This window comes from Solanum stenotomum, chromosome 2 (assembly GCF_019186545.1).
Source record: "Solanum stenotomum isolate F172 chromosome 2, ASM1918654v1, whole genome shotgun sequence".
In the NCBI taxonomy this organism is placed as follows: Eukaryota; Viridiplantae; Streptophyta; class Magnoliopsida; order Solanales; family Solanaceae; genus Solanum; species Solanum stenotomum.
The window spans coordinates 72778354-72789782 of NC_064283.1; the positions used below are offsets into that span (position 1 = coordinate 72778354).

The window sequence follows — 11429 nt, forward strand, 5'->3', positions numbered from 1 at the left end:
TTTTATGATTTATCACCTTGTTTCGATTAAACCAATAACAATCAATAACTAAAACACTGATATCTTAATGATTCTATAGTGATTTAACATATCTACAAGCTGATAACTAATAAGCCAAATCGATATAATAAAGTAACTTCCACCTTTGCTTCTCAAACCACAACAACAAAAGGTATCCATACAATAGTGGATCAAGGTATATAACGAGCAAAAATTATGATAGAAGGTCCCAACCTCAGAAGAGATGCAACATTACGAGCTATTCATCGAAATAGCTCGTAATGTTGGATTATGTTGAACCTGTACAAAATGATATACCATATAACAATCTATATATAATAATCAAGATTCTTTCATCACCAGGAATGTCAAAATACCAGCCCTTCCCTCCTTTGATTTGTTTCCTATAAATATCAAATACACAAATCTTTTCTGACCAAACTTGTATAACATGTTTAAAAAATCAAAAGAGCAAAGTTATACATGACTAAATCCTACAATGGCTCTTGAATAAATTTAACTGTAGCTTGAGGAGAAGCCCGTCGAAATGTTAACAGGTCGATCAACATTTTCACCACTTTATCTGTGACATATATAGTAGGAGCAACAATCATTTGTTCGAGAACAGGTGAATGTCCAAGTAAGAATTTGATAAACGCGATTTCATGTGGCAGACCGGAGAAATCAGTCATATGCACAATCTTCAGTTTACCGAAAGTGCAGTCAGCAGGCCAGTCTCTCTCCCAAAATTCTAGATCATAAATATCGGTGGTGGTTGTAATCGAGGAACTCTGACAAAGATAAGGTGCGATAAACAAGAGCATTTTATGAAAATCTATATTGTTTAGAATAAGAAATCAAGCATTTTGACGTATACTTACAGATATTTGAAGCTCCTCTAGATTAGGAGAACTCACAATCAAGCGAAGCACAACAAGTAACTCTTTCATGTCTTCAAAACTAACTTGGTACAGTTCAATGAACTTCAGATTTTGATATGTAACGGGAAAGTTTCCTTGCTCATTTCCTATACTCAAATACTGCACAAAGATGGAGAGACAAAGAAAGGGAGGGTAGAAGGAAGGTTAAAACTTCAAATATTCAATCTATAGATACGGAAAAAAGATATGCGTGAAAAGTATTTAACACCCACTATTGGAAATTAGAAAGAGACCTTACTTTAGTGAAGTATATATGACCAATAAGCCTCTCAAGGCAAGGAACACCACCAAGAAACTTGTCGAAATTGCAACCTGAGCATTGTTCAAAGTGCTCAGCTATATCATCAGTCATATACATGGCAACTGAAATACCGATCAGATGTGGAGTATTCTCAAGGCGTATATCCTTAAATTCACCTTCCAAATTCAGATACTTGAGATTTGGAGCTCGAATAGTAAGCTCCAAACTGTCAAAATATGACAATGTCAAGCTCTCGAGAAGAGGGCAACTAGAGATCAGAACTTCAATATCATGTGGAGGAATGATAACTTGTTGGAGACTAAGGTGCTTCAAACACAAGAAGCCTTTGAAATTTGGAGGTGGGTTTAATTCACATCGAACAAGCACCAAATGAGTCAACTTAGGACAAAAGAACACACATGAAGGTGCTCTAAACCAGTCATCTTCTCCTATATCAATAATCAACTCTTTGATATCTTTACGAGAAAGGAAAAGTAGCCACTGATCTAAATCTGGAGAAGCTAGGGAGTAGGAAGTGTTCAATTCAAATTTGTGAATCGGCCCGTCATGAAGAAACAGGCAACGGGTAATGAAATTTACAAGATTGCAACTGATAATTGATTTGTCATGGCCAGAAGTCAGACATGTGTCATTAAAAACAAGTTCTGTAATGGCTGCCCACTTGTATCTCCATTTTCTTGACAATATGCTTGTCCTTACAGCATCGACTAATGGAACTTTTACGAGGATGCTTTCTATGATACTTTGAGGCAAATCACTTAATAAATCTCTATCCAAATCAGTGTCCATTCATCAACTTCAGTTGGATAATATCTGCACAAAGATCAAATTCAACCTCTCAGCATTCAGAAAAGAAAACTTAGAATTTTTGTCACGGGTTCAATTCTGAAATCACCTCAAAAGTTACACTTCTTTTTTCTAATCAAAAGAAAGAACTTCAAATTAGACAAAACTAATGAGATCTTTTCGTCTGCACAAAAAAAAACAAGAAATGGGACAGAGAATAAACATAACATAACATCACAACTTCCTAACCTATCCCCCTAATGAATAAAGAGAGTTAAACAAACTGCACACTTTATATTCCCCAGGCTATGGAGCCCTTGAGGCAGATCCATATAAACCTAATTTATAAACATCTCTCTCGTGAAAAGCATTATTCACATCCATCTTAGCCAAAGGCCAATTTCTTGAGGCTACTAAACTGATAACAGTCCTGCCACAGACCATCTTGGCCACTTGAGAAAATGTCTCATCATAGTTCAATTCTTCTTGTTGATTGTACCCATTAGCCACCAACCAGCCTAGAATCTGTCCACATCAACATTGGTCTTATTTTATTTTGTAATTGGACATTGTACAGGGACAACTTTTTCTATGCTTGGTGGTGGTGACATACTCCTATGGCCATACAGACGGCCTGAGTCTCCTAGATGATTCTCTGAGTTTTGGAACAACTTCACCAGTTTGGTCAGGAGGTAAATCACCAGCTTGTGCAATACAACAACAACAACAACCCAGTGAAATCCCACTAGGTGGGGTCTGGGGAGGGTAAATAGTACGCAGACCTTGCCACTACCTCGTGGAGGTAGAGAGGCTGTTTCCAAGACAGCTTGTGCAATATCTGGTCCTATTTGCACTTCTTCTCGAGACAGTGGAAAAGGCATTCCAATGTCAATTTCAGCAATGATATCCTATTTAGGTATAGCTAATTGTGAACTTGTACCTGCATATGGCTGCAAAGTGTGACTCGAAACTGTCTCAGGTCGGATTTAGTGCAGTGGGCTGAGTAAGAGTGATGAACAACTTTACTTTTCAGGAACCCCTTGTCTCCAAATCATATAGCTTGTATCCATTTTGAGTTTAAGAATATCCAATAAAGGAACTTGTCCTCCTAGTTCACTCCTCCAAATAAGTAGCTGGCAAAGCACAAGCATCCAAACACCCTTAAATGTCTCAGTTGTGGTAACTTCCTAAACATTAATTCATAAGGTGTTCTACCCTATAGGACTGTTGTTGGCCACCTATTCAACAGATACGCTGTTGCTCTCAGTCTCCCTGATCTTTTTGGCAGAGAACCTTGATATTACAATGCTCCAGCTACTTCAAGTATAGTTATGTCTCCTCTCAACTGCTCCTTTTTGTTGAGGGGTATGAGGTCAACTACTTTGATGTATAATTCTATATGACATCAATGATTTAGAACATCTTGAGTTAAAACTCTATCCCATTATCGGACCTTAAGACCTTATAAATGACTTACATCATAGTTAAATTCAGTATAAGTGACTAGATCATAGTCGAATTCATAGACATGCAAAGTGGTGATGTTAGTAAGAGAGAAGTCATTAGAGATAAGAATGAGAAGTTGATTGCTCCATAAATACGTAACTAACTCTATTACAAGGAGAAGAGATATTAATCTCCCACACAAGCTATATGAACTACTAACAGAAAAGACAAAAAAATAGGAAGATACACAACAACTCTTCCTTCTAATGCATATAAATACTCATAATATTTCCACAACCCCGCCCACAGCAAAAGGGCTTCTCCGTGCACGAAGTGCTAATCTGATCAAAGCAGGGTTGGGGGAAGGGTAGACATATGCATTTAAACAAAGAGACTGTTTCTGCGCCTCAAACCCATTACCTAGAGGTAAATCAAAGGAAAAAAAACATAAAAAACTCTATGCATTTCATCTGTTTCCAACAGAATAAAAAATTAATTGGGTTTCCAAGAAAATGTAGAAATTGGGATTAACCACACCGAGAAACAGTGTTTGCAAAGCCCAGAATCCCTAAAATTCCATAATTTTCCCGATCAACCCTTTTAACCTCTACGCCCACTTGGCCTATAAATCGACGTATAACTTTAACCCCAATCAGCATTTTAAACAAAACCCATTGCAAATATAGCAAATTTAATTGCCGCTCAAATGATAAAAATGTAATCTTTATAAAAAAAAAATTCATACGTTAAGAGAGTAGTAAGCAATTAACAAGTTCTTAGAATCAACCACACAGGGAAACATTGTTTGCAAAACCCAGAATCCCTAAATTTTACAATTTTTCCGATTAATCCTCTTAACATCAACACCATATGCGCTATAAATAAATCAACAGATAATTAACTTTAACCCATCAACATTTTAGATAAAACCAGTCTCAAATATAGCTAATTCACATACAGATGATAAAAATATAATCTTTAACAAAAGATGATACAGTAACAGAGTATAAAACAAATTAACAGTTGCATTTACAATAAGGCGAAACCTGAGATTGAATTTGAAGGATTTTGAATTTCCGGCAAAATAAATTGTGATCGGAGAAATGAAAATGATAGGCAAATACATGCGGGGGTGTCTGCAAATGGGTGACAAGTGACAACTTATGAAATCTGAAATGTGACGGCAAAGTATATTGCACTTAAATGTAGTTTATGAAACTTACAAGGACCTGGAAAATAATTTTCAAAACTGACCTCTTTTTTTTTTCCTTTTCTAAATTATTAAGTATTTTTTGTTTTGTTCGCTAGAAATATATGACACGTGTCTTCATATGTATCGTTATCATCAAATCGTAGTTAATTAATACATACTTTTCACTTTAATTTATTGCTTAAATCTTGATAGCGTGGTATGAACTATGAACTGATGTAAACATCAGACAATTTTTTTTAATCCATATTCACCCCCATTTATGGAACGAGATTAGTCGAGAAAGTAAGTATGGATAGGTGATGCAATGCCTATATCCAAATGAAATAACATGGATAAAGATGAATAAAAACTTGATTTGGGATTAGATTAATTAATATATATAGCGAGTAAAAAAATTTCACATCAACAATTTCAATGAAAATTTTTATTTTTTTTATTTTACTATTTTTAACTCGATGTATTCATAGTAAATGTACAAAATTGATTATAACAAAGTTTTTCTCGATCGTATTAATAACTACTATAGGGAAATGTCTTATATTATGCTAACTATTATCTTTATAGATTTAGATATGCTCTTATTTATTATTTGGTTATATATATTATGAAAGAGGCATTTTTTAAAAAAAAAAACTTTTCACTTGAGCCCTAGGACGATTCTCCTCCTCTCCTCACCAAGGTACGTTCCTCCCACATAATTCTAAAAATTTCCTAGTAGTTCTACTACCTGTATGGAAATTCTTAATACGATTCTACTCTACGATTATAAGGTGTTCGAAGCAATCCTTCTCAAAGACTCAAACGTAGAACTGTTGGATGCTTTTTTTTTTTTTTAGGATTTTTATTTGTGTTTTGAAAGAGACTAAGGTAGGTAAGACTATCTCTTCACGTGGAAATTACATTGTTGTTATCTTTTGTGTTACGTAAGTTTCTTCAAATCATATGAATTTCTCTTCGTTATCATACCGGGGTTATGATGTAGAATTTATATTGAAATATATAGAAATTATTTTGCTTCCAAAGTTCAAGAATCTTAGTTTAGGTAAAAATTTATTTTGTAAAAACGTAATCAAATTGACCATACAAATACTATTTACAATTATAATTTTACCCACACACACATATATATATATATATATATTTGTTTGTTCTTGTTATCATTGACAAGGAACAATTAACTCAATTGTTCAAGTGCAACCTCTGGCAAACTTTTAAAAGATGAGCAAGCAACAACTTCTAGAAAGAAAAACTCAGTAACTTTATAGATGAAAAATAATTCAGAACAGAGGAAAACATTTTTAATTTTTCCATATTCAGTTGGTCAAAATATTTTTCAAAGAAAACCAAGTTCCTTTAAAATGATAAAATGAGAAAAATGACTTCACTTGTTGAGGTGAGGAAAATTAGTTCCACATGTGACATTTTATATTGATGGTGTATTTTCCACCTTCCAACACAACCCATCTTATCCCACCACCCCATACATGCATCCTTACCCACACTTTTCATAGTATTTATCTAAATTATATACAAAATATTTTTTTAAAATAATATACTTTACTTACCTATTGAACAGAAAATAAATTAAAAAAACCCACTTAATTTGCTGGAAAATGTTTTATTTCATACCAAACACACCTGACCACTATATTTCCCTTCCCTACAACCATTGTTTATTGTTTTGTTTTTTGTTGGAAATACAGATCCACCCATAAGGGGTGTTGTAAAAACTCATTAGGGTAAATGCACATATTACATAATCAATGTGTAGCTTGCATTAAAAATTAAAAATTGACTACTGCTCGAGGTGAAGCCCTTTGAAATGTGTTGGCCTGCATCAGTATCTCAACTAATGTTTGAGGAGATTCAGGCCCTATGTAGTATGGCGAGATCATCATCTTTTCCAACACCGGAGATGTGGCCAATAGAAGCTTGATAAATTCCATCTCAGCCTTTGTGCCCCTAATATCTATCAATCTGACTTTGGTAAGCCGATTCAACTTTATGCCTGAATCATACTTAGCTTCCAAAACTTTAAAAGCAGTAAGATCATCTCCTCGTTCGTTATTAATTGCCTGAGGAAAGATTGCAAAATGAGGACATAAACTAAAACATCCAACGAGAGAAAAAGGAAATGGAGAAATTTAATTACCTGATTAATAATGACGATTTCTTCCAAATATGGGGAGCTTTTAATCAAGCAAAGAAGAAAGCGGATATCATCTAGTTCACTTAGACAAATGTCGAATAAGTAAATCTTTTTTAGATTGAGAAGAGGCATGGGAAGTTTCATTGGAATTTCATCTATTCCTGCAATCAGGGTCTTCCAAGGGAAACAATGAAGTCAGGGCATAAAGACATTGAATGTCAACGAACATGAACAATATTAGTTTCAGACGCGAAAACTCACCTTGATTATGAAATGCTCCAATCGGAGATTCTTAATAGCAGGCAAGGAACCAAAAAACTCGACAAGATTACATGTTCCTCTGTCCACAAAATCATGATTTACATCATCCGCCACAATTAATTCCACAGGACCATGATTCGCGTTATCCGCCATAATTGACACATCAGCAAGAAGTGGGGTATTCTTGAAACATACAGGGGCGGCTCTAATAAATCGGTGGCCTAAAGCAAAATCTGAATGGAGGCCTTAAATTTGAATATATATTTTTTATGAAGTGTATTATAGCCAATTATTTAATCTTTCTTGAGACATAGTACTCATAATTTATCAAACTTCTATTACTTCCTTACTCTTTTATGAAAAAATTATATTTTCTACAGATTATACGCAATATTTTTTTTAAAAAATATGTATAACCTATTGTATTTTTAAAAAATGAGGCCCCTCAAATTTTGGGGCCTAAGGCAGTTGCCTTTTTTTCAAAGCTGTAGAGCCGCCACTGGAAACATATAGAAATTATTTTGCTTCCAAAGTTCAAGAATTTTAGGTTAGGAGCATTAACTTGAATATGGTTCAAAGGGTTTGAGATATCTAGCTCCATGTTCTCAAGCAGTGGGCAACGAGATATTAATTTTTCAAGATGTTTTTCAGAAATAGAAACATTAAACAATTGTAAGCGAAGAAGTTTACCAAATGCTTGAAAGGTAGTTGGAAGATTGATTACACAATACTGAAGTGTCAAATGCCTCATTTTTGAACTTGTGAAAATAGAAGAGGGCAATTTGTACTTCTCCCCCTTAGGAAGTTCAAGAACGAGATACTCGATCTCATTCCTTGACAGGAAAAAGATCAAGTTGTCAACCTCAGGGAAGTATTTTGATTTCGGAATGGAGATTCTACACTCTTTAATTGGTCCTTGCCTAAGTGAAAATAGATGAAGGAGAATCCTACCAAGCTTAACTCTAACTTCACGGGTTGATAGATCTTTCCAGAGTGATTCATCAAGAGTAAGTTTTGGAACTTTGGCCCAGTCATACCTCCATTTTCTCGACAAAATACTGGTCCTAACAGCATCTCGCAGAGGCAAACGAGTAAGAATAGCATCAATTGCATTGATAGGCAGATTGCTGATTTGATCGCAAGTTCTTCTTGACACTTCTTCCGTCATTTTAGGTATGGATATATGAATCTGGATACACACAAGAAATAAACCATGTTGTAAAAACATGAGCAATAATACCATTTAAGAAAACTAACACTTATAATGATATACAAATATAGAATAACTAAAAATTTCTAAATACAATTCTATCACAAAAAATTCTATATGTCAAATCCTTTCTCAAATGTGATGCCTTAGTCCTCAAAAGGCACAATCAATCTTCAAAGTACCAATCAAGAACTAGAGCCTCATTTGTTTTCATTAAGATTAAAACATCTGAATCTGAATTCATATACTAAATCTGAACACTGAATAATTAGACGGTTTGTTATTAGACATTTGAATATATATTTCTTATTAATCTGTAAATACAATAAATATTACAATTCAAATAAAATAGTAGTTAAATATTACATTAACAAAATTAGAAAAAACACCAGTCTTTGATAAACGTTAAGATATTTAAATTATAAATTAATAGTTTAAATTTGATAAAAATAAAATGGAACTACATGGACTATATATAAAAATTATAATAATAAAAGTAATTGCTAGAAAACAATGTCAGTTTTTTTATTACAAAAACACATATTTATGAAGTTGTTTTTGCACTTTAGTCAAATAAAAAATTTACAATAAATTTTATCAATTCTTGATAAATAAACCGTAATAACAAAAATTAAAAATTTAAGGAAACTAATTTGGATAATTAATAAAATTGGAGCATAAGAGAGGATTGATTTTTTTTTTTTGAAGAAAAAAATATGGAGCATAATTTTTTTCAAAAAGCAGTGCCTTTATAAAGGTCTGTATGAGAATAAGACTCTGTCACAGATCTGATTCATTCAGACCCTTTGAGACCAATTGAAAGATTTTTTAGTAAAATACCAAACACATTAATGGCCTAATGTCTGCCAAATTCAGACTTCCATTAAATGCATGCAAACAACTAAGGCCTGAATATTCTATCACTTGTACATACAAAACATCACTTTTAAACAAGTTTACATACTGATTAGATAGTAAGAGAAAGTAACGTAAAACATACCAATTTTGATTTAGGAAGTGTTAAATAAAACATTGAATTATTTCAAATGATTCATTTTAGGAAAAATGTTAAATATACATGTGAGTTATTTCAGATGGATCATTTTATGAGAAAATGTTAGATATACATTTGAATTATTTGAAATGACTCATTCTAGCGACAAACAAGGTTACAGTCCGCTCACCACTTGGAGATGAAGACTTGCCTACACTGTAGAGCAGAGAATCTTTGTCTTTCTGTGTGTCCTTCTTGTCTTATGAAGAGTTCTTTATATAGGCGTGAGCTAGGGTTTCGGGATATTTTGGGCTCCAAATAACTTTAGAGGACCCTGGGCTTGAATAACATGAATTGAGCTCGTTTTATCAGCTTGACAGGCCGGCCCAAATATAAGTTGGACTTTATTTAAGTTATTTAATTTAATTTAATTATTAATCCAATTTTATTACCAATAATTTAACTTGGTTAGCATATCAAGAATTTAAGATTTAATATAAAATTTAATATGTATTTATCCATGAAACTTCACTATATACAAATGCCCCCTACTTTGAGGCCTGTTGGGATACTTGACTAGTTGAACCTCTAAAAACAAGGCTTAAAGTATTTGTGAAACAAATATATTTTTTATGTAGTTTATCTTTCGTGTAACATTTGAAACTTCATAAGAAGCGACTATGTCGATATGTTAAAGTTATCCAAATTAAAACATACCAGAGTTTTTCTAATTGCAACTATCTCTAATTTGCAAGAGATTGATTAGTTGACTTTCGGTCATTTGCCAACTCATTTTTTATTTGAAGTGTTTCTAGATTATGGATAATTATAGCATGATATTTCTGTCATTTAATAATTTTAATTCGGATTATCTACTACAAATTGACTATCAATTCTAAGAGCACGAATTGTACCTACAAGTTTGATCCGGTGATATGAAGCTCGTAATTTCGGCACAAGTATTAGACAATGCTTTCCTTGATGTTGAACGCTCTTACAATAGGTCCTCCTCAAATTTTGCTTGATCACTTGAACAAAATATAATAAATTCAAATCCTCATTACGCAAGCCTAGCCTTATTAGGAGATTTTTTCATAGATATATAGGAATTCTTTTTCAAAATTCAAATCCTCATTATGCAAGCCTAGCCTTATCATAATTTTGTTCATATGAGAACTTACCAAAATTTGATTTCAACTATAGTTTTTTCATAAAATTGACTATTGCTCCAGGTGATGCCCTCTGAAATGTGTTGTGGCCTAGTATTAGTATCTCAATAAGGTTTGAGGAGATTCATGCACTATGTAATACGGCGAGATCAACATTTTTTCCTAAATTGATTGAGTAGAGAATAAAGTGTATGATTGCTACATTCTCTATATTTGTTGTATTTTCTCTATCTGTTTTCTTCTATAATTGCACACCATATATGTGTTTATAAAGAAATTATTATAAGGGTTAACCGATTATACTAATGGGTCTTAAAGCACTTTTTATGAGTGAGCTCAAAATTTTTATATCTCCCGCTCAAACATTTTCTCGACCCGATATTACCCATTAGTCGTAATACGATGCTTGCACAAGTGTCCTCAAGCTAACCAATGATCTGGCATGACACTAAAATTTGTATTACAACTGAAAGATTTTTGAGTAGAAGCTAATACTAAGTAATTAAATTCAAAACAACTTAATAGTCAAAATAGAATTTGTTTGTACAAACCAAAAAGCAGAAACTATTGTCTCAAAACTTCTACTAAGATGAGTTGGTGGGACAAGTCCCCCGCTTACTCTAATTGTCTATTCCTAGAAGACTAAAATAAAGAAATAACAATAGTCATGTCCTTGAAAGATGAGGACTCGAAACTATATAAGTCGGGCTAGTGAATTTGGACATGCAATGCCTATATCCAAATGAAATAACATGGATAAAGATTAATAAAAACATGATTTGGGATTAGATTAATTAATCTATAGAGTGAGTAAAAATTTTCACATGAACAATTTCGATGGAATCTTTCAAAAATAAATTATTTTACTATTTTTAACTCTATGTATTCATAGTAAATGTACAAGACTGATTATAACAAAGTTTCTCTTGATCGTATTAATAACCACTATAAGGAAATGTTTTATATTATGCTAACTATTTAATAATTATCTTTATAGC

The 11429-nt window shown here is 32.9% G+C and overlaps 3 protein-coding genes across 3 annotated transcripts; all 3 read right to left on the reverse strand.

The window, feature by feature from the left end:
• Positions 1 to 442: 442 nt before the first annotated feature.
• On the reverse strand, positions 443 to 4606 carry LOC125854296 (F-box/FBD/LRR-repeat protein At1g13570-like). The gene is made up of 4 exons (XM_049533806.1): positions 4482 to 4606; positions 1180 to 2016; positions 882 to 1040; positions 443 to 791 (listed from the first exon to the last, which is right to left on the reverse strand). The coding sequence occupies exons 2-4, from the start codon at positions 1990 to 1992 to the stop codon at positions 495 to 497; spliced, it is 1269 nt and encodes a 422-aa protein (XP_049389763.1). The 5' UTR covers positions 1993 to 2016; positions 4482 to 4606; the 3' UTR covers positions 443 to 494.
• A 1826-nt stretch (positions 4607 to 6432) lies between these two features.
• LOC125856281 (F-box/FBD/LRR-repeat protein At1g13570-like) lies at positions 6433 to 7211 on the reverse strand. The gene is made up of 3 exons (XM_049535798.1): positions 7059 to 7211; positions 6801 to 6971; positions 6433 to 6723 (listed from the first exon to the last, which is right to left on the reverse strand). The coding sequence occupies exons 1-3, from the start codon at positions 7209 to 7211 to the stop codon at positions 6433 to 6435; spliced, it is 615 nt and encodes a 204-aa protein (XP_049391755.1).
• A 292-nt stretch (positions 7212 to 7503) lies between these two features.
• LOC125856283 (F-box/FBD/LRR-repeat protein At1g13570-like) lies at positions 7504 to 8226 on the reverse strand. The gene has a single exon (XM_049535799.1). The coding sequence runs from the start codon at positions 8224 to 8226 to the stop codon at positions 7504 to 7506; it is 723 nt and encodes a 240-aa protein (XP_049391756.1).
• Positions 8227 to 11429: the final 3203 nt, after the last annotated feature.

Bases quoted from the DNA above. Each gene is read 5' to 3' on its own strand.
- LOC125856281 (XM_049535798.1), bottom strand. From the start codon at position 7,211: ATGGCGGATAACGCGAATCATGGTCCTGTGGAATTAATTGTGGCGGAT. The intron at 6,972-7,058 runs GTGAGTTTTCGC...TTCCCTTGGAAG, and splicing joins TGGAGCATTTCATAATCAAG to ACCCTGATTGCAGGAATAGA. The intron at 6,724-6,800 runs GTAATTAAATTT...ATCTTTCCTCAG, and splicing joins AAATCGTCATTATTAATCAG to GCAATTAATAACGAACGAGG.
- LOC125854296 (XM_049533806.1), bottom strand. From the start codon at position 1,992: ATGGACACTGATTTGGATAGAGATTTATTAAGTGATTTGCCTCAAAGT. The intron at 1,041-1,179 runs GTAAGGTCTCTT...ATCTTTGTGCAG, and splicing joins GTCATATATACTTCACTAAA to TATTTGAGTATAGGAAATGA. The intron at 792-881 runs GTAAGTATACGT...TATCTTTGTCAG, and splicing joins TAGAGGAGCTTCAAATATCT to AGTTCCTCGATTACAACCAC.
- LOC125856283 (XM_049535799.1), bottom strand. From the start codon at position 8,226: ATGACGGAAGAAGTGTCAAGAAGAACTTGCGATCAAATCAGCAATCTG.